The sequence below is a fragment of the Budorcas taxicolor genome, chromosome 19, assembly GCF_023091745.1.
Source record: "Budorcas taxicolor isolate Tak-1 chromosome 19, Takin1.1, whole genome shotgun sequence".
NCBI lineage: Eukaryota > Metazoa > Chordata > Mammalia > Artiodactyla > Bovidae > Budorcas > Budorcas taxicolor.
Window position 1 is genome coordinate 42,603,514 of NC_068928.1, and position 25,499 is coordinate 42,629,012.

At 47.6% G+C, this 25,499-nt stretch overlaps 1 protein-coding gene across 1 annotated transcript; it reads left to right on the top strand.

Annotated features, from left to right (window-relative positions):
* Positions 1 to 1,292: 1,292 nt before the first annotated feature.
* Positions 1,293 to 11,252, top strand: LOC128065268 (primary amine oxidase, lung isozyme-like). The gene is made up of 4 exons (XM_052658423.1): positions 1,293 to 2,889; positions 7,677 to 7,962; positions 10,508 to 10,637; positions 10,902 to 11,252. Exons 1-4 carry the CDS (start codon positions 1,293 to 1,295, stop codon positions 11,250 to 11,252), a joined length of 2,364 nt encoding a protein of 787 aa, XP_052514383.1.
* The last annotated feature ends 14,247 nt before the right edge of the window (positions 11,253 to 25,499 follow it).

Consider the following 25,499-nt stretch of genomic DNA (forward strand, 5'->3'; position numbering starts at 1 on the left):
CTAAAATGAGTTGAGACATGGGCTTGGGGGCTCAATTTTCTCAAGTGTTTGAACCCAGAAAAATGGGTATGGCCTCTGGTGATCCCTTTGCCTCCTCTTGTCTGTATATGCACAAGAAAAATGTTAAACCTCAGTCAGTTTCTCTTTTGCTGTCTCGCTCACTCTCTCTGTCTCTCTTCAAAGAAGGGGAATGAGAAGCAATGGGGAGGGGTGACATCTGCCTGCTGGAAGCCCAGGCAGGGATGGGAGGTGAAGGACAGGAAACAGATTTCAGATGCTGCTCAGCTTCTGACCTGAGGGAGTCACATCCAGGGGGCACACACAGCACAGAAGCTTCTGCTCCTTTCTGTCCTGCTCCAAGCCCAGGTTCCCTGCTGGGTCAACAGTGGATGGAGATGAGTCCGTGAGCTGGAGAGAAGCTAGGTTCTGAAGAACAGGGAGAAAGACCTGTTGGGAGAGAGGGCCCCGTGATGGCTGGATGCATTTATAACTTGGCCCAGGATGCAAGTTCACAGCCAGGGTTCCAGGCACCCTGACCTGTGATGATCCACTGGGATAGAGAGACGGTCTTTCTTACACTGCAGTTCCCAACTCCCTCTAGTTTGTTACTGGTTCCATCCCCCAAATGTTTCCCTCCAGTGACTCAGGGAGCTCAGGGCCTCCAATATGTTGAACTGGCTCAGCCCTTCAGTTCCCCAGCTCCTCCCTGGTGCTTTGTGTTCTCAGCATGATTCTCCAGGTTCCTGTGGGTGCCTGTAGGATTCTGGTGATGGGGAAGCAGAAGACAGTGATGAGGGCTTCCCAGACTAGAGGAAGGAAGGAGCGAATCCTGCTGGAGGGTTGTGCTCAGGTGTGTTTGGCTTGCAGTCAGGAGAGAAGCCCAAGGACAGTCCCTTTCTGCTCCCCCGTCACATCTTCCTCTCCTCCCTCCAGCTGTGTCTCACAAACCCAGCCCTCCTCCACTTTGTGCCCCAACCTTGAACCTGAGTGTTTGATTTGGAACAGGAAGACAGAGGCTGACGTGCACCACTTAAAGTCCAGGTTTCTACCTCAGTCCCACCTCCTGAGCCTGGTTTGACCATTGCCTGCACCCAACCTCCACTCCCTGCCAATCCTTTCTCCTTGGCTGCTTGTCTTGAATTTACCCATCATGCCACTGCCCAGAAGGACCACCCAGAGCCAGGAACCTCCAGAGACTGAAAGAGGCATTGAGTACCCAGGTCCTGTCTGTCTGTCTATCTTGCATTCTGCATTCTGATTGAAGAGGCTGAGGACAACCAGGAGTTTTAGAGATGTTCATCTTCATTTTTCTGTCCTTGTGGACTCTTCTGGTGATGGGTAGGGAGGAAGGTGGTGCTGGGAGTGAGGAGGGAGTTGGGAAGCAATGTCATCCCAGCCTGCCTCTCCGCTGCCCCTCCGGATCCCCCAGTGCCCAGCCCTGGACACACCCTGACCACAGCCAGCTGTTTGCAGACCTGAGCCGGGAAGAGCTGATGGCTGTGATGAGCTTCCTGACCCAGAAGCTGGGGCCAGACCTGGTGGATGCAGCCCAGGCCCGACCCTCAGACAACTGCGTCTTCTCTGTAGAGCTGCAGCTGCCCCCCAAGGCTGCAGCCCTGGCCCACCTGGACAGGGGGAGCCCCCCACCTGCCCGGGAGGCACTGGCCATCGTCTTCTTTGGCAAACAACCCCAGCCCAATGTGACTGAGCTGGTGGTGGGGCCGCTGCCCCAGCCCTCCTACATGCGGGATGTGACCGTGGAGCGTCACGGGGGCCCCCTGCCCTACTACCGACGCCCCGTGCTTCTCCGAGAGTACCTGGACATAGACCAGATGATCTTCGACAGAGAGCTGCCCCAGGCAGCTGGTGTCCTCCACCACTGCTGCTCCTACAGACAAGGAGGAGGGAACCTGGTGACCATGAACTCAGCTCCCCGTGGCGTGCAGTCAGGGGACAGGGCCACCTGGTTTGGCATCTACTACAACATTTCTGGGGCTGGGTTCTTCCTGCACCCTGTGGGGTTGGAGCTTCTGGTAGACCACAAGGCTCTAGACCCTGCCCAATGGACCATCCAGAAGGTGTTCTTTCAAGGTCGTTACTATGAGAGTCTGGCCCAGCTGGAGGAGCAGTTTGAGGCTGGCCAGGTGAATGTGGTGGTGATCCCAGACAACAGCACAGGTGGGTCCTGGTCCCTGAAGTCCCAGGTGCCCCCGGGGCCAACTCCCCCTCTGCAGTTCCATCCTCAGGGGCCCCGCTTCAGTGTCCAGGGGAATCGAGTTTCCTCCTCATTGTGGACTTTCTTCTTTGGCCTTGGAGGTTTCAATGGTCCTAGGATCTTCGACATCCGCTTCCAAGGGGAGAGAATTGCGTATGAACTCAGTGCCCAGGAGGCCTTGGCCATCTATGGTGGAAATTCTCCTTCTGCCTTGAGAGGCCGATATGCAGATGCCAACTTTGGTTTGGGGTACTTTTCCACACCCCTGAGCCGAGGGGTGGACTGTCCCTATCTGGCTACCTACGTGGACTGGCACTTCCTTCTGGAGTCCCAAGCCCCCAAGACACTACGAGATGCCTTTTGTGTGTTTGAGCAGAACAAGGGCCTGCCCCTAAGGCGACACCACTCAGATTTTCTTTCCCACTACTTTGGGGGCGTTGTGGAGACAGTGCTGGTCTTCAGGTCTGTGTCCACGATGCTCAACTATGACTATGTGTGGGATATGGTCTTCCACCCCAACGGGGCCATAGAAGTCAAATTCCATGCCACGGGCTACATCAGCTCAGTGTTTCTCTTTGGTGATGCCCGAAGATACGGAAACCAGGTTCGGGAGAACACACTGGGCACCATCCACACCCACAGTGCCCACTACAAGGTGGATCTGGACGTGGGAGGTAAGACGTGCTAGCAGAGACAGCGATTCCAATACAAGAGTCTGAAGTCTTAAGCCTAGATTTAAAAGTTTTCATTGTGCCAATTCCTTGGTTGTCCAGTGGGTTAGACTCCACATTTCCACTGCAGGAGGCAGGGTTCCATCCCTGGTCAGGGTACTAATATCCTGCTTGCTGGGAGGCCAAAGAGAAGAAAAATCTCTTTGAAACATTAAAGATGTAAAAGTATATGAATAAATATGAAAGTCATCGAACTCCTCAGAGATTTTCAACTTTAGATAGTTATTCCCTCATGCTTAAAAAAAATAATTCTTTCCTTTTTCAAACTGTGCACCTGCAGTTCTAGAATATATCACGGTGTGTGCTATGTAGGATACTATAGAGTGGTGGTTTAGTTGCCCAGTCGTGACTAACTCTGCGACCCCATGGACAGTAGCCCACCAGGCTCCTCTGTCCATGGGATTTCCCAGGCAAGAGTACTGGGGTGGGTTGCATTTCCTTCTCCAGGGGGTCTTCCCAACCCAGGGATGGAACCCACGTCTACTGCATTGGCAGGTGGATTCTTTACTACTGAGCCACCTGGGAAGACCCATGGTAAGGTATACTGGTATAGATTTTTACTAAAATTTTTCGATCATAATGTACATATATTTTCTAAGTTATAATTTCTCACATAACAACATATCACACTCATGCAAACAACAAATATTTACTGAATGCATATTTGTGCCAAGCACTGCACTAAAACAGTTTAACAAAAGAAACCATATCTCTGCTCTCAGGAGGCTTAGGTTATACTGGAGGTATATATGGCAAATGTGAGAGCAACTTTTTTTTTTAAATTGAAGTTTAGTTGATTTATGATGTTGTGTTAATTTCTGTTATGCAGCAAAGTGATTCAGTTATACATACATATATATTTTTTCATATTATTTTCCATTATGGTTTATCTCAGGATATTGAATACAGTTCTCTGTGCTGTCTTTGTTGTTTATCCATTCTACATATAGTAGTTAATGTCTGCTAACCTCAAACTCCCAATCATCCCTCCCCCACAGCAACCACAAATCTGTTTCTATAGCTGTAAATCTGTTTCTGTTTCATAGATACGTCAATTTGTGCTGCATTTTATTATTTATGAAATTTTTAAATTGGAAGATAGTTTCTTAACAATGGTGTGTTAGTTTCTGCTGTTCAACAATGTGAATCAGCCATAAGCGTGTGTGTGTGTATACATATATATATCCCCTCCCTCATGAGTCTCTCTCCCACTCTTTCCCATCCCACCCCTCTAGGTCATCACAGAGAACCTGGCTGAGCTCCCCACATTATATAGGAACTTCCCACTAGTTATTTTACACAAGGTATTTCAATGCTGCACTCTGAATCGTCCCACCCTCTCTTTCCCTCGCTGTGTCCACAAGTCAGTTCTCTCTGTTTATGTCTCCATTCCTGCTCTGCAAATAGGTTCACCACTACCATTTTTCTAGATCTGATATATATGTGTTAATATACAATATTTGGTTTTCTTGTTCTGACTTATTTCACTCTGTGTAACAGGCTATAGGTTCCTCCACCTCAGTTCAGCTGACTCTCATTTGTTCTTTTTTATGGCTCAGTAATATTCCATTGTGTTTATGTATTACATCATCCTTATCCATTCACCTGCCAATGGGCAGTTAGGTTGTTTCCATGTGTTGACTATTGTAAATACTGCTGCTATGAACATAGGGGTACCTGTATCTTTTCAAATTATAGTTTTATCTGAATATATGCCCAGGAGTGGGATTGCTGAATCATACAGTAACTCTATTTTTAGGTTTTAGTGTAGGAGGGTTCCCTTTTCTCCACACCCTCTCCAGCATTTGTTGGGAAATGCTTTTTTTCAATTCTTTTATTCTGTTCAATATGGTAGTCACTAGCCACTTCTACTGTGTATATGTATATCTCACATCTTCTTAATCTAAGCATCAGTTGTTGCACTTAGGTTGCTTCTAGGTCTTGGCTATGAACTTTGGGGTGCATGTATTTTTTTGAATTCCAGTTTTCTCCCAGGCCCAGAAGTGGAATTTCTGGATCACATGGCAACTCTATCTTTACTTTTCTGAGGAACCTCCGTACTGTTCTCCTTGGTGGCCGCACCAATTTACATTCCTACTAACAATGGAAGAAGGTTCCCTTTTCTCCACACCCTGAGAGAAAGATTTTTATGCTTATCCTCTTTGTATCTCAGCTTACTCAAGTGTAAAAATGGTTTAACAGTGCATTTCTCATAAGATTGTTGTGAGGATTAATGACTGTTTGAAAACATTTTTTCTTTTGAAATAACTTTTGGTTTTGGCTGAGCTGGGCCTTCATTGCAGAGCATGGTCTCTTCGTCATCATGGTTGGGCTTTCTCTAGTTGCGGCTCACGGGCTTCTCTTGTTGTGGAGAACAGGCTCTAGAACGTGAGGGGTCAGCTAGTTGTGGCTTTTGGGCTTAGATGCCCCAGGGCATGTCAAATTTTAGCTCCTTGACCAGGGCTCAAACCTGCATCCTCTGCAGTGGAAGATGAATTCTTAACCACTGGACCACCAGGGAAGTCCCTGAAATAACTTTCAGTTGAGTTCAGTCGCTCAGTTGTGTCCAACCCTTTGTGACCCCATGAATTGCAGCACGCCAGGTCTCCCTGTCCGTCACCAACTCCCAGTAACTTTTGCAAAGGAGGTAGCTGGAAAATACCACCTTAACCAACTGCTTGAGTCCCCCATCACTGGTGATAAGACATAAGGACATGATGTACCCCATGAAACAATGCTCTGAGAAGGGTGTAATGTCATTCCTGTGGTTTTCTTACCCAAGAAACTCCATGAAAACAAAAACACAAGCTCAATCTAATCATGAGACAGTATCAGAGAAAACCCAGTGAAAGACATTCTACTGCTGTGTCTTTGTTGCTGTGTGTGGGGTTTCTCTAGCTGCAGGGCAGAGGCTTCCCATTGTGGTGGTTTCTCTTGTTGCAGAGCACAGACTCTAGAGTGCAGACTCAGTAGTTGATGTGCAGGGGCTTAGTTTCCCTGAGGCATATGGAATTTTCTCAGACTAGGAATTGAACCCATGTCCCCTGAATTGGACAGGGAAATCCATTAAAAAACAAACAAACAAACTTTTTTATTGGAGAATAGTGTTTAGAACACCGATCATCAGTGTTGTGATAGTTTCAGGTAGATAGCGAAGGGACTCAGCCATACATATACTTTTATCCATTCTCCCTCAAGCTTCCTGCCATCCAGGCTGAAAAATATTTATGTATTTATTTATCTATTTGGCAGCACCAGGTTGCATGCGAGTTCTTAGTTGATTCATGTGTATCTAGTTCCCTGACCAGGGATCAAACCTGGGCCCCCTGCATTGGGAGCTCAGAATGTTAGCCACTGGACCACTTGAGAAGTCTCTATGGCAAACCTTAAAGCACATGTAATGGTGCCTGATACGCATGGAAAAGTATTAGCTATTATTGTTGTTAGTATTATCCATATGAGTTTGCTTGTGTGGCTGTACCAGAAAAGAGAACTCTTGGGCTGTAGTTATCATCTATAAGTAGAAAGGCTTCACCAGTGGCTTAGATGGTAAAGAATCTGCCTGCAAGGCAGGAGACTCTGGTTCGCTCCCTGGGTTGGGAAGATCCCCTAGAGAAGGGAATGCTTACCCACTCCAGTATTCTTGCCTGGAAGATTTCATAGACAGAGGATCCTGGAGACCTACAGTCCATGGACTCACAAACAGTCAGAAATGACTGAGCAACTAACACACACGTAAGCGAAAAATGTGAAGTGTGGACTAGGAGCGGTAATTCACAAGAGGCAACTGAGGCTTTGCTGAATCGGTCTCTGCTCCCTCTAATCTTTTGAAAGTATGGAGGGGGCTTCTGGCGTGTTTTTGTTTACTGTTCCTTGGCCTCAGGTCACTTGAGTTGACTTCTCATGTGGAACCTAGCTGGACTCCAATAAATTCGTTCAAAACAAATATGTAGGCAACATACTGTGCCTAATTCTGTGCCAAACCCCAAACAATAGGAAACACCACTCAGCTCCAGCAGTGTTGGGCCTGGGGTCTGACTTTCCTTCCCGCTGGCCTGCGTGTCTGCTGTCCATGTGTGCTGGAGCCACTTGATGTGGGTTTCCTCTGGGTACTCATGTATAGTCAGTGCAGAACCAGACTGAGACCTAGGTCTCCGGCACTACCATGAAACTAGCCACGTGCCCTTGGTGACAAACCGGGGCACACCTAAGCCTCAGTTGTCCCATCCATAAAATGAGTTGTTGTGTAAGTAAAGCATCAATTCATGTAAAGCCCTTAGCACACTGCCTGTGTAGAACTTCTCCAAGTTCAGTAAATTGAGCTACTGCTGTGTTTATGTTCATGAGAAGGCAGTTCTAATGATGGAGCTTCAGATGTGATATGCAGACGTTTTCCTCAGGTCAGAAAGAACCTGACTCTGCACATCACCTGCTAGACTGCTCCAACCTCAGGTAAACTACCCTACCTTCAGCTCCTCAGAAGGAGAAGGTCAATGGAAACTCAGTCGTAGGGCATCTGGGGTTATTACCAGAGATGATGTCCAGAAGAAAAATCTCCAAATCTCTGGATCACGGACATTCTAGGGAGAGGGGAGGGAAGCAAGGGACACACTCAGTCTGGCCTTGTCTTTGATTCCTACTCTGAAGCCAGGAGCAGGCAGACTCCAGACAGGAAGGGCAGCTGCCTGACTAACTCTCGCTTCTCCCTTCTCCCCACTCCACTCCTGCAGGACTGGAGAACTGGGTCTGGGCTGAAGACATGGCTTTTGTCCCCACGGCGATACCCTGGAGCCCCGAGCACCAGATACAGAGGCTGCAGGTGACCCGGAAGCAGCTGGAGACCGAGGAGCAGGCCGCCTTCCCCCTGGGAGGGGCCTCCCCTCGCTACCTGTACCTGGCCAGCAAGCAGAGCAACAAGTGGGGGCACCCTCGGGGCTACCGCATCCAGACGGTCAGCTTTGCTGGGGAGCCACTGCCCCAGAACAGCTCTATGGAGAGAGCCTTCAGCTGGGCAAGGTGAGTGATGGGATGTAAGGCAGGCACTGGGGGAGGTGGACGGTACAAAAGGCTACGTGTTGCTGGGAACCCAGGTTCCCCACCTCCCATCGGTGTGTGTATACACTCATAACCACACATTCTCACACACATGCATTCCTACAACCACAATCTTAGGCTGCTCAAATTGAAGCCTACTGGGTGAGTGGATGAATGGAAAGATACTGAATCAAATGTGAAAAAATGTTTAAGGCATCAGTAGAATCTATGAGGTGGGTATGTGGGTGTTCACTATGCTACTGTTTCAAGTTTTCTGTATGTTTAAAATGTTCATAATCAAGGTTGGAGAGGAGAGACTTCCCTGGCAGTCTAGTGGTTAAGACTTCACCTTCCAGTGTAGGGGTTGTGGGTTTGATCCATGGTCAGGGAGATAAGATCCCATATTTCCTACGGCCAAAAAGCCAACACATGAAACAGAAGCAAGATTATAACAAATTCAATAGACTTTTAGAAAATGGTCCACATAAAAAAAAAAAAAAAACCTTATAAAAAAAGATTGAGTCAAAATAGTTATTAAAAAGTCCGTAAACAAATGCTGGAGAGGGTGTGATGAGAAGAGAACACCCCCTATACTACTTGTGGAAATGTAAATTAGTACAGCCACTATGGAGAACATAGTATGGACATTCCTTAAACACTAAAAAATAGAACTACCATACAATCTTGCAATCCCACTCTGGACATATACTCAGAGAAAAACATGATCTAAAAGTATACATGTGTTCATGTATACACGTGTCCTAAAAGTATCCAGTGTTTACTGAAGCACTCTTTACAGCACTGTTTACAGCCAAGACCCGAAAACAGCCTAAATGTCCATCGACAGAGGAATGGATAAAGAACATATGGAACATATACACAATGAAACATTACGCAGCCATTAAAAGACGTGATGGCTTCAGCTCCTCAGAAGGAGAAGGTCAGTTGAAACCCAGCCGCATAAAATAAGAGTTTAAGGAGTATGCTCAACCTAGTTGAATCAAATTTCTTTAAGTTCCTTGGAGGAACACCCTAACGTAAAATGTATGAAACTTAACCACCAGTGGTCACTTCTCTCTCAATAAAATGGGGGTAGGGACATTGGTAGGGTGGAGGACATTTGCAGCAACATGAATGAACCTAGAGATTGTCATACTGAGTGAAGCAAGTCAGATAGAGAAGGAGAAATATCGTATGACATGCCTTATATTCGAAATCTAAAAAAAAAAATTATACAAATGAACTTCTTTATGAAACAGAAACAGACTGACAGATTTAGAGAACAAACTTATGGTGGCCAGGAAGGAAGGGTGAGGGGAAGGGATAGTTGGGGAGTTTGGGATCGACATATACACGCAGCTATACTTAAAACTGGGCTTCCCTGGTGGTCCAGTGGCTAAGAATCCACCTGCCAATGCAGGGGACATGGGCTCGATCCCTGGTCAGGAAGCTAAGATTCCCACATGCTGCAGGGCTACTGAGCCCGTTCACCACAACTACTGAGCCAGCACTCCAGACCTCTGAGCCGCCACTACTGAAGCCCTCATGCCTAGAGCCCACACTCCACAATGAAGACTAGTCCCCGCTCCCTGCAACTAGAAAAAGCCTGAGCTCATAGCAGCGAAGACCCTGTGCAGCCAAAACTTAAAAAAAATAAAATGGATAACCAATGATATCCTACTATGTAGCACAAAGAAGTCTGCTCAATGTTATGTGGCAACCTGAATGGGAGGGGAGTTTGGGGGAGAATGGACACATGAATCTGTATGGCCGAGTCCCTTTGCTGTTCACCTGAGACTATCACAACATTGTTAATTGACTATACCCCAATACCAAAAAAAAAGGTTGAAGGAGGGAAGAAAAGAGGAAGAAAGGAGCACAGTTCTGAGGGAGTCCTCCCTAAAACCCAGGTACGTGAGATACTGAAATTGACCTAAGATGGGAATCAGGCCATGTCTGCGCCTATGCATGCAGGTCCAGAGTCCCATGTGCATGGAGGCATGAGCCACAGTCCCACCTGAAGTCTGAACGAAGGGCTAGCAGGTGTCTGCTGCTGCTGCTGCTGCTAAGTCGCTTCAGTCGTGTCTGACTCTGTGCGACCCCATAGACGGCAGCCCACCAGGCTCCCCTGTCCCTGGGATTCTCCAGGCAAGAACACTGGACTGGGTTGCCATTGCCTTCTCCAGTGCATGAAAGGGAAAAGTGAAAGTGAATTCGCTCAGTCGTGTCCAACTCTTGGCGACCCCATGGACTGCAGGCTACCAGGTTCCTCCGTCCATGGGATTCGTCAGGCAAAAGTACTGGAGTGGGGTGCCATTGCCTTCTCCAGTAGATGTTTGAGATATGTGATATTGAACACATGCAGGAACCTTGTGAGAGAGAGAGTGGGAAGTGGACAGAGGACGAGAGCGAGGCTGGACACCCTAAGACCTTTATGCTCCTTTCCCGTTAGTGTCCTCTCCTCAGTGCAGCTTCAGGCAGCAGGATGGGTCAATGATCTTGTGGGTCTAATCCAAACTCCCTGCAGGTACCAGCTGGCCGTGACCCAGCGGAAGGAGGGGGAGCCCAGCAGCACCAGCATCTATAATTTGAATGACCCCTGGAGCCCCACCCTGGACTTCAGTGACTTCATCAACAATGAGACCATTGCTGGGCAAGTGAGTCGAGAGGGGGCCTGTGGGGTGAGGGAGGAGGAGGAGGGAGCAAGCACAAGCCTCCTCACTTTCTTCCAAGTCAGAATCCTCCAGGGGTCTTTAGGACTCACTAAGTGAACTGAACTGAACTGAACTGAAGGAAGAAAGTGTTATGATTTCACATTTTTCCTGGCTGATGAGCTCAGTCCTTCCATATGAGGCCACTGTGGGAGGCAGAGGTGTTCTTAGCAGTGCCTGACCTCATGATCCTCTTTCTTCCCCCACTAGGACTTGGTGGCCTGGGTGACAGCCGGTTTCCTGCACATCCCACATGCAGAGGACATTCCCAACACGGTGACAGTGGGGAATGGTGTGGGCTTCTTCTTGCGACCCTACAACTTCTTTGACCAGGAGCCCTCCATGGATTCTGCTGACTCCATCTACTTTCGGGAGGACCAGGATGCTGGGTCCTGTGAGGTCAACTCCTTGGCTTGCCTGTCCCAGGCTCCTGCCTGTGTCCCTGACCTCCCTACCTTCTCCCACGGGGGCTTCTCCCACAACCAGGTGGTTCCTGGAATGGGGAATGTGGCTGGGGCCCCAGAGCCAGGGAGTGTGGAGACAGGAGGGGACGGGCACTGAGCTGGGGAGCCTGTGCCCTCTTCTCCCTCCTCACACCCTGAGGTCCTCCCTTTCCCATCATCCTTCCTTGCCTCCCCTCCCTGCTGGGAGCATCCTGAATCTGTGATGCCTGAGACAGGAGCTTCTCAGTTCTGTGGATCCCAACCTGCTGGGTTCCTGTCACAGAAAGGAAAGGAATTGCCAGCAAGGATTCTGGAGTCATGGCTATACTTTCCCCAGAAGACTATTTTTTTTAAGTTTTAAAAAATCTTATTCTTTAAATAAGATATGATTCATATACCATGAAGTTCATGCTTTTAACATGTACAATTTAATGGGTTTTAATATATTCATAAAGTTGCATAACCATGACTACTATCTAATTCTAGAACATTTTCATCACCCCACAAATAAACTCCAAATTGTGTTAACTGTGCTTTCTATTTCCCTCCAACCCCTTCCCAATTCTACATAACCACTAAACCTTTCTGTCATGACCAACGTGCCTAGATCCTGGAAATTTCATATGATAGATTCAGGCAATGAGTGGTCTTTTGTGGTTGGCTTCTTTCCCTCAGTGTAGCATTTCTGAGGGACATCCATGCTGTAGCGTGAGTCAGTACATTACTTTATGGCCAAATAATATTCCATTGTATGAATAGACCATACTATGTTTCCACTTTTTGGTTATGATGGATAATGCTGCTATGAACATGGATAATGCTGCTATTGTGTACAAGTTTTCATGTGAGTGAATGCCTTCATTTCTCTTGGGCATATACCAGGGAATGGAATTGCTAGGTCATATGGTAAAGGACATCAACCCTGAATATTCATTGGAAGGACTGAAGCTGAAGCTCCAATACTTGGGCCACCTGATGCAAACAGTCAACTCATTGGAAAAGGCCCTGATGCTGGGAAAGACTGTGGGCAAGAGGATAAGGCAGTGACAGAGGATGAGATGGCTGGATGGCTCAATGGACATGAGTCTGCGCAGATGCCAGGAGCTAGTAAAGGACAGGGAAGCCTGGTGTGCTGCAATCCATGGGGTCGCAGAGTCAGACACGACTAGGCGGCTGAACAACAAATGGTAATTCTGTGTTTACCCTTTTGAGGAATTACCAGGCAGTTTTCCAAAGAAACTGTACCCTTTCCTTTCATTTTTTTGGTATGACATAGCATAAAACTTTTATTTCAGCTTTTATGCAACATACTTACACACATCATAAAATGTACCATTTGGCCACTAAAATTTTTTTATCATTCATTCGTTTATTTTTGGCTGTGCTGGATCTTTGTTGCCACACTGGTTTTTCTCTAGCTGTCGCGAGCGGGGGCTCCTCTCTAGTTGCAGAGCATGGGCCATAGGGCGCACAGGCTTCAGTAGCTGCAGCACATGGGCTGGGTCGTTGTGGCTCCCAGGCTCTAGAGCACAGGCTTAGTCATTGTGGCCTATAGCCTTTGTCGCCCGCAGCATGTGGGATCTTCCAGGCACCAGGGATCGAACCCATGTCTCCTACATCAGCAGGCAGATTCTTTACCAGTGAGCCACCAGGGAAGCCCTCACTGGGCCATTTTTAAATGTACAGTTCAGTTATGTTAAGTACCTACAGAAGCTTTCTTGGGTCTTTGCTGACTGGGTAAATCTCTTCTGTACTGACTGGGTCTTTAATATGAAGGTGAGGCGTCTACAGACCACTTGTTCTCTGGAGCCCCAGGACAGGGCCCCCACAGGCCTGTGTCCCAGGTCTTATAAGGTGCTTCCTTCAACTCCCTGTCACCCTGCCTAGCTCCCTCCTTCTCTCCCCTTTCTTCTCTTTCTCCTCCCCCTCCCCTTGTTACTTGTTTCCAGTCTGTGGTATTTCCCTCTGCGGTTCTAGGGGAAGTCCCTGCTGCCACAGGTTCCAAAATCCTCACCTCCCCATTTCCTCAGCTTTAGAGTCCTCCTCTGTCCCTGCGCTGAGGATGCCTCCGGCATACGGAGGTGTCCCGGTGGGGACAGTCCCACCTAGTCAAGCAACAGCCGCCAGGGCCTCACATCCTGGCTGCCCCTCCCTGGCCATGGACTTCGGATGGACATAAATAAGAACTGGGACATTTTCCAGAAAGGAGTGTAGGGGCAGGAGTAAGGCCAGGGGCAGGTAGGCCTCAAAGCCCGAGTTTCTCAGGTGCCTCCAGGCTAAAGGAACCCTTGTGGTGTCTGCATCTATAGTTTGCTTTATCCTGTCTAGTGTTTCCTTCTCGAGGGGGCTGTGAGGTCAGGAGGAGACGGGGTTCTTACCCCAGCTGGAGACCGTGACTGCAGACCCAGCCCTCGGGGAGGACACTGGCAAGGGCAGGTCCTGGCAAGAGGAGAGTTCAGGGCACACAGATCTGGGTACAGCTCAGCCTGTGACCAGAAGGAAACCGGAAGTTCAGACTACGTGGAAATCCCGTCATTTCTCACAGGAGCTGCCTGGACCCAGACTCAACCAGGAACTAAGTTTTGGCAAAAGGACTTTCATAGAAAGACTTAAGAGTCACAGGAGCCACATTCTTGATTCAAGAATATCAGCAGCAGATGGTGAAAAGTGGAGCTTCCCAGGTGGTGCTAGTGGTAAAGAACCCACCTGCCAATGTAGGTAGATGAAAGAGACACAGGTTCGATCCCTGGGTCAGGGAGATCCCCCGGAGGAGGAAAGGACAACCCACTCCAGTATTCTTGCCTGGAGAATCCCATAGACAGAGGAACCTGGCGGGCTGCAGTCCATAGGATTGCACAGAGTTGACTTGGCATGCATGCACGCATGGTGAAAAGTGCTGACAGGAAGGGGTTAAAGGCGCAGCTGGTTTGCTATTGACGATGATTTTTATTTTGCTTCTCACCTCAGTGATTCAGCATTTCTTTACTCTCTCACCCCAGGTGAATGTCATATTTTGACTTTCTTGTGTTTTCTTGTTTAAAGAAATTTGAACCATGACAAGTATAAATGCTCTCATCTTGCCCCCTAAAGACGGGCGGGGCAGGGTGGAGGAGGGTTAGGCTTGCTTCTCCTGGCTGGTCCACCTCTGCTTCTCCATATACAGGGATGGGGAGAGGGGACCTGTGGCTCTAGGCTGGCATCTGTGTGGGGGAGCTCCGCTGCTGATGCTCGCTTGCTGACCAAGGAGTGTACAATAGGGTTCCCCACTGGGGTCAGAGGGCACAAGGGAGGCTGCACACAGGGACACTCAAGAACAGTCATGGAGGAGGTGGCCCTGCTGGAAGGCTTTCCCGGGAACATACCTTTCATCCAAAAGAGAGAGGCAAGCGGCCTAGAGAGATCCAAAGGGTCAGAGCAGCAAAGACGGCAGGGAGCCTGGCGAGTGGGAGGAATGCTTGGGAATGTGGCCCCTCCGGGACTGTTGGACTTACACCTCAGGCACTACACACACTCACACACATACCCACACACACACAGTCAGTGTGAGCTCCCTGGCCTGGCATCTCAGGAGTGTCCGCCTCATGTCCTCGCCCCTCCACTTGGCCTGTGCCGAGGGGTGACCAGGTTTTCTCCACTCACGCCCTGCAGGTGGGTGTCTGCAGCTTCTGTTCCGTCCCTCCTCCTTACCTCTGTGAAGGGAAAGAGCCTGTAGTGTTCTCAGCGGAGCTTGACTCTCAGTTACCCTCCCACTGAAAATTATTTTTCTTTAGCCAACTGCCCGTGCACCTCATTAAGAAGGGTTTATATTCTTTTTTTGGGGGGGGGTTTATATTCTTAATTTGGGTGCACATATTGTTTAACATGGGGCTTTCCTGGTGGCTCAGAAGGTAAAGAATCTGCTTGCAGTGCAGGAGACCTGGATTCGATCTCTGGGTCAGGAAGATCTCCTGGAGAAGGAAGTGGCAACCCACTCCAGTATTCTTGCCTGGAGAATTCCATGAACAGAGGAGCTTGGTGGGCTACAGTCCATGAGGTTACAAAGAGTCGGACATGACTGAGCAACTAAGAAGCAGCAGCAGCAGCATTGTTTAAAGTATGAACTCCTTTGTAAATAAAGTTGTTGATTAATAGAAGAAAATGAACACTGCAGGGACCTCCCTGGGGGTCCAGTGGCTAAGGCTCCACATTCCCAATGCAGGGGGCCTGGGTTTGATCCCTGGTCAGGAAACTAGATCCCACATGCCACAACTAAAGATCCCAAATGCTCTAAGGAAGATAGCCAATTCCATGTGCCACAACTAAGATCTCTCGCAGCCAAATAAATATTAAAAACAAACAAAAACAAAACAAACAAAGAACCTACCCAAAGTCATTCTTGATGCTTGTATTAAAACAACAACAACAAACATACACCTTGGCCATAGTCCGTGGGCCAGGATATGATGGGGGAGCACCCCACTTTCTCAAGGACCCTCAAAGAATATGATATCTCAGCCTCTCCCACTTCCCCCATTGAATGGAGCCAGGGTGGTGGCAATGACCTGGGCTAGTGGATTTCCATCTGCTGCCTCGTTTATTCCTCACAACTGCCTGAAGAAGCAGATATTGCTATTCCCATTTTACAGATGAGGGCTCAAAGATTCGGAGGGATTAGATAACTTGCCCCAAGTCACCTGACTGGTAGGCAGTGGGGCTGGGATCAAACCCAGGTCTTCATGGAATAATACCTGACTCCTTCCTACACACCATTGCTCTTCTCCACTGCCTGGCAGCCTGGTTAAATAATTAAACAATGTAATGCTTGAGAAGCACTTGGCACCTGATCCATGGGAAATGACCCTCTAGGAGAAAAATCAGCACTCAGTGGACCAGAGCAGAAATCTGCAGTTGCCTTAAAGCAAAGCCTCTCAACCTTGACAGGACATTGAAATCACTGGGGAGCTTGTAAAACTCCACACACCCAGGCTGCATCTCAGCCCAATAAAATTAGAATTTCTGGAGGTGAAGCTCAGATATTAGCAGCTTTTTCCTTTCCCCCCACTGATTCTAACATGAAACCAAGGTTGAGAAAATCCAAGGACACCAGTTTAGTTGCAAACCTGCCAGAGGAGGCTGACCAGAGAATCTAAATAAGAATGTGGCTGTCTGAAGGCACTGAAAAGGAGCATTGCGGAGCCGCCCTGGCAGAGCCGGTCCACCAGTGTCTGGAGCAGATGGTCTGGCCCGCAGCCGGGTCATGTCCAACCCGAGGTGCGACAGCCACGTGGATGGAGACTCCAGCCCTCTCAAATCTCTCTCATGACCAACTGCTGCTTCTGATTCGCAGCTCAGTGGGCCAGCTTCCCACCACATCTCAGTCATGGAGAGAAAACGGGCAAGTCAGTTGTAGCTCTTTTGTAGATGGTATGCATGTATCTCGTGTAAATTGGTATTCTGTAAATGTGAATCGATGTAAATTGATCATTGCTATTGCTTTGACTGTTATTGGAAATGGAGATTAGCCTTCAAGTGTTACTCTGGTAAATTTGGATTTTCCCTAAAAGACCATCCCTCTAGGGGAGCTGACGAGTGTGGTTTCTGATTTAGGCCCCTCCCTTGGACTCTGGTGAATTCACTAGGAAACCATCGTAGGGTACCCCACAGGACAACAGCCAGACTCCCCCGACACAGCGCACACCTGCCTCGCCACAGACTTTGCATCTAACGTCCTGTGCACAGACTCACTGTGAACGAATTCCCACCTTCTTCCAACTGCCTCCACAGTTTTCCTTGCCCAAACTGCACTTTATAAATCTCCAGAGCATCCCACTGTCTTTAGGGCATTACAGATCGGGTACAGCAGCCTCCACCATCCTGATGCCCTGCATGCTAGGTGCTCCCAACCGTGGGACCTTCCCCAGTTAGGCTGTTCCCATCCACTCATGCCTCTGCCCCTGAGCTCCCCTTCTCCTTTCCTCTGGTTCCTTCCTCTTTCACCTTCCTCTCTTCTTTATTGGGTGACGCTTTATTCATCCTCTAAAACCCAACTCAGAGTATTATTCTGTCCCTCTTTCCCTGCTGGTGGCTTTGTTCTCCCTGAACCCTTAGTTCTTCAGAAAGAACTGTACAATGGAGGTTCACACACTGACCTCTAGTTAATTATCGACACATTTCCTCCCCTTGCTTCCCTAGGGTTAGAACCATGTCCTGTTGGCCTTGGTGGCCTGGTGCCCAGCATGGTGGCATGCCCAGTGCTTGCGTGCGTGCATGCTTAGTCGCTTCAGTCATGTCTGACTCTGTCTGATTATGGGTGCTTAAAATGTATCTTTGTTGAAATCTGAACAGTGACAATTGTTACATTCAGTGATTCAAGTAAAAAACCATTTCATTTCCCATTTCTCCTTTGACTACCTCAAAAAAGAAAATCTAAAGAAGCCTGATGTCTGTGTAGTCGAAGCTATGGTTTTTCCAGTAGTCACATATGGATGTAAGAGTTGGACCAAAAAAAAGACTGAGCACCAGGAATTGATGCTTTTGAATTGTGGTGCTAGAGAAGACTCTTGAGTCTCTTGGACAGCAGGGAGATCAAACCAGTCAATCCTAAAGGAAATAAACCCTGAAGATTCATTGGAAGGACTGATGCTGAAGCAGAAGCTCCAGTACTTTGGCAACTTGATGTGAAGAGCCGACTCCTTGGAAAAACTCCTGATGCTGGGAAAGATTGAAGGCAAAAGGAGAAGGGGGCAGCAGAGGATGAGATGGTTAGAGAGCATCACTGACTCAATGGACATGAATGTGAGCAAACTCAGGGAGATAGTGAAGGACAGGGAAGCCTGGTATGCTGCAGTCCATGGGGTCCCAAGGAACTGGACATGACTTAGCAACTGAACAACAACAAAAGAAGGCTAATGAGACTTCCCTGGCCATCCAGTGGTTAAGACTGAGCTCCCAGTGCAGGGGCATGCGTTCTACCACTGGTCGGGATAAGATCCTGCATGCCTCATGGTGTGGTAAAAAAAAAATAATAAAAGAAGACGCCCAAAGATCCTGAGTGAATGATCACCCTGGCTGCACAGGCTAAGCTGGGACACAGGGCCAAAGGGCAATGCTGACACATTAGCCTGAGTATTTCCTTTCCAGATGAGAACTGCACTGCTGGAATCAACAGTCTAGCCAAGGTTGCAGGAGGGAGGGATGGGGCAGAAACGTTTCGGAGCAGGTGGATGTTGGTGGGCCTATAAACCTGTTTCCCATGCTGGGTTTTCCCTGAAACAGGCAGGAGGGGTCCAGAGCCTGGGATGGCATGGAGTGGGAAGGTTTGAAGCATCAACTGGACGTTGGACTCCAAGCAGTAGTAGTAGCGTCACTCAGTCATGTCCAACTCTTTGCAACCCCATGGACTGTAGCCTGCCAGGCTCCTCTGTCCATTGGGTTGTCCAGGCAAGAATATTGGAGTGGAGCCCCATTCCCTTCTCCAGAGGATATTCCCGATCCAGGGATCAAACCCGGGTCTTCTGCATTGCAGGCAGATTCTTTAACATGCTATAGAATTTGACATGGACGTAGGAAAGATGTCTGTGAGGCAGCAGGGCAATGAGTTAAAAGTTTTCCTCATTCTGTAACACGGTATAGTGTTTTATAGTGTAGTATCTGGAAACAGATTGCTAGGATTTGGAACTGGCAAGTATGTCCCTGAGCAAATTAACTTCTCTGTGCCTCATTTTCCTCACCTGTAAAATGGGAACAGTAATAAAAATCCCACTCAGGATTTTTATGAGGACTAAATGAATTAGCTCATGTAATTTTCCAACACTAGTTCTTGTGCATGCATGCATGGATGTTGGTCACTTCAGTCATGTCCAACTCTTTGTAATCTTATTGACTGTAGCCCACCAGGCTTCCCTGTCCATGGATTCTCCAGGCAAGAATAATGGAATGGGTTGGCCGGCATTTCCTTTTCCAGGGGATCTTCCCGACTCAGGTATCAAACCCAGGTCTCCTACATTGCAGGTGGATTCTTTACCCACTGAGCCACTTGGGAAGCCCATACTAGTTCTTGGCATATAATAAATGCTCAATGAATGCTAGTTAGTATTTGATATCAGTTCAGTTCAGTTCAGTTCATTCGCTCAGTCGTGTCCGACTCTTTGTGACCCCATGAATCGCAGCATGCCAGGCCTCCCTGTCCATCACCATCTCCCGGAATTCACTCAGACTCACGTCCATTGAGTCCGTGATGCCATCCAGCTATCTCATCCTCAGTCGTCCCCTTCTCCTCCTGCCCCCAATCCCTCCCAGCATCAGAGTCTTTTCCAATGAGTCAACTCTTCGCATCAGGTGGCCAAAGTACTGGAGCTTCAGCCTTAGCATCATTCCTTCCAAAGAAATCCCAGGGTTGATCTCCTTCAGAAGGGACTGGTTGGATCTCCTTGCAGTCCAAGGGACTCTCAAGAGTCTCCTCCAACACCACAGTTCAAATGCATCAATTCTTTGGCGCTCAGCCTTCTTCACAGTCCAACTCTCACATCCATACATGACCACAGGAAAAACCGTAGCCTTGACTAGATGGACCTTAGTTGGCAAAGTAATGTCTCTGCTTTTGAATATACTATCTAGGTTGGTCATAACTTTTCTTCCAAGGAGCAAGCGTCTTTTAATTTCATGGCTGCAGTCACCATCTGCAGTGATTTTGGAGCCCCCCAAAAATAGTCTGACACTGTTTCCACTGTTTCCCATCTATTTCCCATGAAGTAATGGGACTGGATGCCATGATCTTCATTTTCTGAATGTTGAGCTTTAAGCCAACTTTTTCACTCTCCTCTTTCACTTTCATCAAGAGGCTTTTCAGTTCCTCTTCACTTTCTGCCATAAGGGTGGTGTCATCTGCATATCTAAGGTTATTGATATTTCTCCCGGCAATCTTGATTCCAGCTTGTGTTTCCTCCAGCCCAGCGTTTCTCATGATGTACTCTGCAGAGAAGTTAAATAAGCAGGGTGACAATATACAGCCTTGACATACTTCTTTTCCTATTTGGAACCAGTCTGTTGTTCTATGTCCAGTTCCAACTGTTGCTTCCTGACCTGCATACAGATTTCTCAAGAGGCAGGTTAGGTGGTCTGGTATGCCCATCTCTTTCAGAATTTTCCACATTTTATTGTGATCCACACAGTCAAAGGCTTTGGCATGGTCAATAAAGCAGAAATAGATGTTTTTTCTGGAACTCTCTTGCTTTTTCCATGATCCAGCAGATGTTGGCAATTTGATCTCTGGTTCCTCTGCCTTTTCTAAAACCAGCTTGAACATCAGGGAGCTCACGGTTCACGTATTGCTGAAGGCTGGCTTGGAGAATTTTGAGCATTACTTTACTTTACTAGCATGTGAGGTGAGTGCAATTGTGCGGTAGTTTGAGCATTCTTTGGCATTGCCTTTCTTTGGAATTGGAATGAAAACGGACCTTTTCCAGTCCTGTGGCCACTGCTGAGTTTTCCAAATTTGCTGGCATATTGAGTGCAGCACTTTCACAGCATCATCTTTCAATGTTTGATATATTTTTTTTTAATTTAATTTTTTTTTACTGCACTGTCTGACCTGTGGGATCTTAGTTCCATGACCAGGGATCGAACCTATGCCCTTGCACAAGATCAACCCTAAATTCAAAGGATGGAGACATAAACTTCACATCTTGACAGGAAAAGAGGCAAAGTCACAATGCAAAGGATGTACGTCAGTAATGGGAGGAACCACTGCAACTGTCTTATGAAGTAACCATACTGACACTAGGTATGCAAGCAGAATCAGTTCTGGTGACTAGAAGGGATGCTTTCTTGGCCTCAGAGCTCAGGATAACAGAGAAAGGGTAAATATGCAAAACAGGTGCAATGCAAGGTTTGAATATGCTAAATGACCTAAGGCAGGAATCATTAAGGACTAGGGGAGTTCAGGTCTGACTGATCCTTTATGGCTGATGAGGGGTGGGTATCAGTGGGTTGGGAAGGCTTTATTGCTTGGCCTTGAAGTATGTTCAGAATCTGGATATGTGGAGATGGGAGGATTTCTATTCCAGATGAAGGAAAGTTAGGTGAATCAAGGCATATTTGGGAAATTAGTATAGTGGGAATGAGGGGGTCCCAGAAAGAGAGCTGCAAGACATAAGGCTGGGAAGATAACTTGAGTTCAGACTCTGGGTGAGCTTGAGTTTGAACTTCATTCTGAATGTAATGGGGAGCGACGGGATATTTTCCAGGTGATAAGTGGAAAGAACTGCACTGTAAGAAGGATCCTTTGCCTTTGCCAGTGGTCTATAGGATGGCTCAGGTTGGGGAGTGAGAAAGGACATAGGCCATAGGCATTAGGGCATAGGCATTAGGTAATGAAGGAACCAGCAGGTCTAGGCAGGGGGGGTTGATGAGTGGCCGCCTGAAAAGAAAATCAGACAAGACCTAATGAGGTGTCAAGGATGATTCAAAGGTGGTCAGGCTCAGTGCCTGTAGGATGACAGAGGAGGAAGAGATGCATCTACAAAGCAGAGAAGTCTGGAGGAAGAACAGGTCTGGAAGGAACTCAGATCTGGGGGGTGTGTGAGGCTTCCTCAGTGGCTCAGTGGTAAAGAATCCACCTGCAATGCAGAAGCACAGGAGACTCAGGTTCGATCCCTGGGTTGGGAAGATCCCCTGGAGGAGGAAATGGCAACTCACTCCAGTATTCTTGCCTGGAGAATCCCACAGACAGGGAGCCTGGTGGGCTACAGTCCATGGGGTCACAAAGAGTCGGACACAAGTGACTTAGCACGCATAGCATGAGGCAGCCAGTTGGGGTCCAAGAGGGTGGCCTAACATTAGATTGATGATGGGAGGAGAAAGAGGAGAAAGGAAAACAGAGCTTGCTGGAGCAACACTGAAAACAGTGAGTGTGTGTGTTTCAAGGCAGTTATCTGTCAAAAGCGTCAGTTGTGGCCAAAAGACTAACAAAGAGCAAGAATGAGAAAAGGTCAACCAGCAGATCTGACAGTGGGAAGGTCATGGTGACTTCCCAGTAGAGCAGAGGAGGCTGACGTTGCACAAAGCTGAGGAGGGAGCAACTCACAGCCTGATCTCTGGAATTCAAGGTTGGAGAGATCCCCTGAACTTACACGACACTAGCACCTCCCTCCTTCCACTTCAAACGTACTATGGTGCAGAAAAACTAGAATATTCAAAATAAAACACATCTTTCCTTCCATCCTAAAGGAGGGAGGCACAATAGGCTCTTCTTGCCCTTCTCCCTCTCTCTCCCACTCTCTGGCTGGAGATCAGGCGCTGTCAGGACTCGTGTTTAGGGAGACAGGCGTTGGCGGGACAGACAGCTGTTTATTTCCTAGCAGAACCCTGCTGTGTTTTCATAGCTCAGAATAGTTCCTTGGCCCTCTCCAGGCCTGAGGGGAGGGGGAGAAACCTCATTGTTTGTTTTCATGACAATTCTGAGCCTCACCTCTTCCTTTTTCTCTGCATCATGGTTCTCATTTGGGAACTCTCAGAGGGGGTAAGGTGTGGGTTAACAGGGTCCAAGACTACTAATTTCCTAATTATGTCCTCTAGCTGGGCTCCGGAAGAGGGAAGGACTAATAACTGACTGTACAACGTGGGTGTTTTGGTTGGGATGAAAATTCTGAAAATTAAAGAAAGAGTTGATTAAAGGACTACAGGGCAGAGCTGGAAGAGGAAAACAGTAGGGGGAAGAGAAGAGGGTGGGAGGAACGACCCCCTCCCCCAGTCTGGATCACAGCTGGATGCCAGGCTGTCTGTAGGGAGCTGACCTCCACTTGAGAATTGGGGAGTGCTTCTCTGACTCCCCGTGCACCTCAGGTCTTGGCTGAGTCCTGGCAGCACCCAAGTTCAGAAGAAGCCCAGAGATGGAAGGAAGAACTGACTTCACTGAACAATCTTTCAAACTCTGAAGTTTTTGTTAACTATGTGGATACATTACTTTTGAAAATATTTTAATTAAAAAGATATGCAAATACTATTGTACATAAAATAAACAACATGGACCTACTGGGAACCATATTCAATACCTTTTGATAACCTATGGAGGTGGAGGTTTAGTCGCTAAGTCGTTTCCAACTCTTGCAACCCCGTGGACTGTAGCCTGTCGGGCTCCTCTGTCTATGAGATTCTCCAGGCAAGAATACTGGGAGATAATCTGAAAAAAATGACACACATAAATATATTTATAACAGAATCACTTTGCTGTATACCTGAAATGCTGTAAATCAACCATACCTCAGTGTAAAAAAATTCCCCAAAAAAGATATGAACATATTTATCTTTTTCCTACTGTAATAACGAATTATTTGCTTCTATCAAATAAAAGTCAGGCACCATATCATCGGAGCTACTTTCAAATGAGCACCCCAAACTCAAAGAATGTTAAAACAAAGGTGGGTGAGTATCAAGTCTCACTTTACAACTGATAAGAGTGAAACTCAGAGAACTCTAGTGACTTGCCTGAGGTCACACAGCTGTTTAATCATTCTTTTTTTTTTTTCCTTTTAATATTAGTGATGGCAATGGGGGAAGGACAGTCTCCTGGACTGCCTGCTATAAGCTTGAGAATATTTCTGAGTCTTCTTAGGAAAACCAAGATGCTCTTTCTGCCCCATACCCACCTTCTACCCCCCATCCCCTACCTCACTTCACTCCCCATCAGGCTGAGCTAAGGCTGCACAACTGATGTCTCTTCAATTTCCTCCCTTCCTTTAGTTCTTCCAAAGATTTTATGAGTTGAAGCAAGGAGGAATGCAGGTCAGGGTTGGATCCTTAGCTGGAGTCACCGTTCCCGTCTCCCCTCAGCCAGCCCCTCTTTGTCTCTGGAGTACAGACCAAACAAAGAAGAAAATGAACTTTTTCCAAATAGTCCCAACCAGTTTTTTAGAGCTTTCCTTCCTTTGCTCCTGCCTCTGCCATGCAACATCAACAAAGTTTAACTCCTGGCAAGAAGGATGGAATTTGACAGATAGAATGTGTCCCAGCTGCTAGGGTGGTTTGGCACCACCAAGGGGCTGATGGAGAATGGGAAGTGTCTACCCTCTGGTGGTAAGGGAACTAGTTGACCGTTTGTGAAAACAGGATAATCTCTGGAGGGAACAATAGCCTCTTTGGGAGGGGAAGGGGGTTTAAGGAAGAGGGAGGAGAGGAAAAAAATGGTCAGTCTGTACTTCCCATAATGGCTTGGATTGTTAGGGAAAACACTGATTGAAACCGCCCACCCTGGCCAGGCACGATAGTAACCATTTGCATGCATAATTTTATAACAGGAAGTCTTGGTAAGGAACACAGAACTAACAAGCCAAAACCAACCAGAAGAATTCGGGAAAGGTCAAAGGGGGACACCGTGTGTCTACAAACCTCCCAGAATCCTCCTTGCTGGAATCCATCTTGGATGTGCAACACATGCACCATCAGGAAGGACCCTGAGTCAGAATGATTGGCCAGAGACCACCCAGAAACTAACCCCATTACCACAAACCCCTCAAGACTGTGAGCCACGTGAAAAAGCTGTTCTCTTGGGTCCCCTTGCCCTGCTGCTCTCCACCTGGGTGCCTCTTCCCAGTAAAGTCTCTTGCTTTGTCAGCACATTCGTCTCTTTGGACAACTCATTTTTGAGTGTTAGACAAGAGCCTGCTCCTGTTCCCTGGAAAGGGTCTCCCTTCCTGCAACAGGATGATTCATTTGATTTTAGTAGAAGGCAGACCCTGGGGTGACAAGAGGTAGGTAATAAGCCAAAGATTCTTAACTGTTTACTGTGAAGCCAGTGTCCTGCAGCAATTTTCTGTGGACAAAATGTCCAGCTCATCCTGAGACATGAACCACGCTTCCCTGACCTAGTCAATAGATGAACAGTTCAAGGTCCGGCAGCTGAACTTTCCCACCATGCTGGAGATAAGTCAGCCATTTTCACTTGCTAACAATGATTAACCCACCTCTCCCTCCACCTGTTTTTACCAACATGTTTTTGTAAAAAAAACAAAAAACAAAAAACAATCTGGGTCACTCACATCAAAGGTAACAGCAGCTGATTCAGCCAATTTCTGTCTGCCCCTCAACCCCACCCCACCCCATGCCCCCATCACTGATCACTTTGGTAAGAAAAAAAGCACCCAAAAAGAAATTTGGTGGAGTGGGAGGAGAGTTCTTATTTTATTTTACTTTGGCTACACTGGGTCTTCATTGCTGCACACAGGCTTTCCTTAGCACAGGCTTAATTGCCCTGAGGCACGTAGGATTTTAGTTCCCCAAACCAGGGATCAAACCTGCATCCCCTGCATTGGAAGGTGAAGTCCTAACCACTGAACCACCAGGGAAGTCCCAAGAAATTAAAAAAACAAACAATCATTGTACATCTTGCGGT

What these genes read in the sequence shown, in the direction of transcription:
- LOC128065268 (XM_052658423.1), top strand. Translation starts at nt 1,293, where the DNA reads ATGTTCATCTTCATTTTTCTGTCCTTGTGGACTCTTCTGGTGATGGGT. An exon ending in AGAGCCTTCAGCTGGGCAAG is followed by an intron (nt 7,963 to 10,507) that starts GTGAGTGATGGG and finishes AACTCCCTGCAG; the next exon opens with GTACCAGCTGGCCGTGACCC. An exon ending in ATGAGACCATTGCTGGGCAA is followed by an intron (nt 10,638 to 10,901) that starts GTGAGTCGAGAG and finishes TTCCCCCACTAG; the next exon opens with GACTTGGTGGCCTGGGTGAC.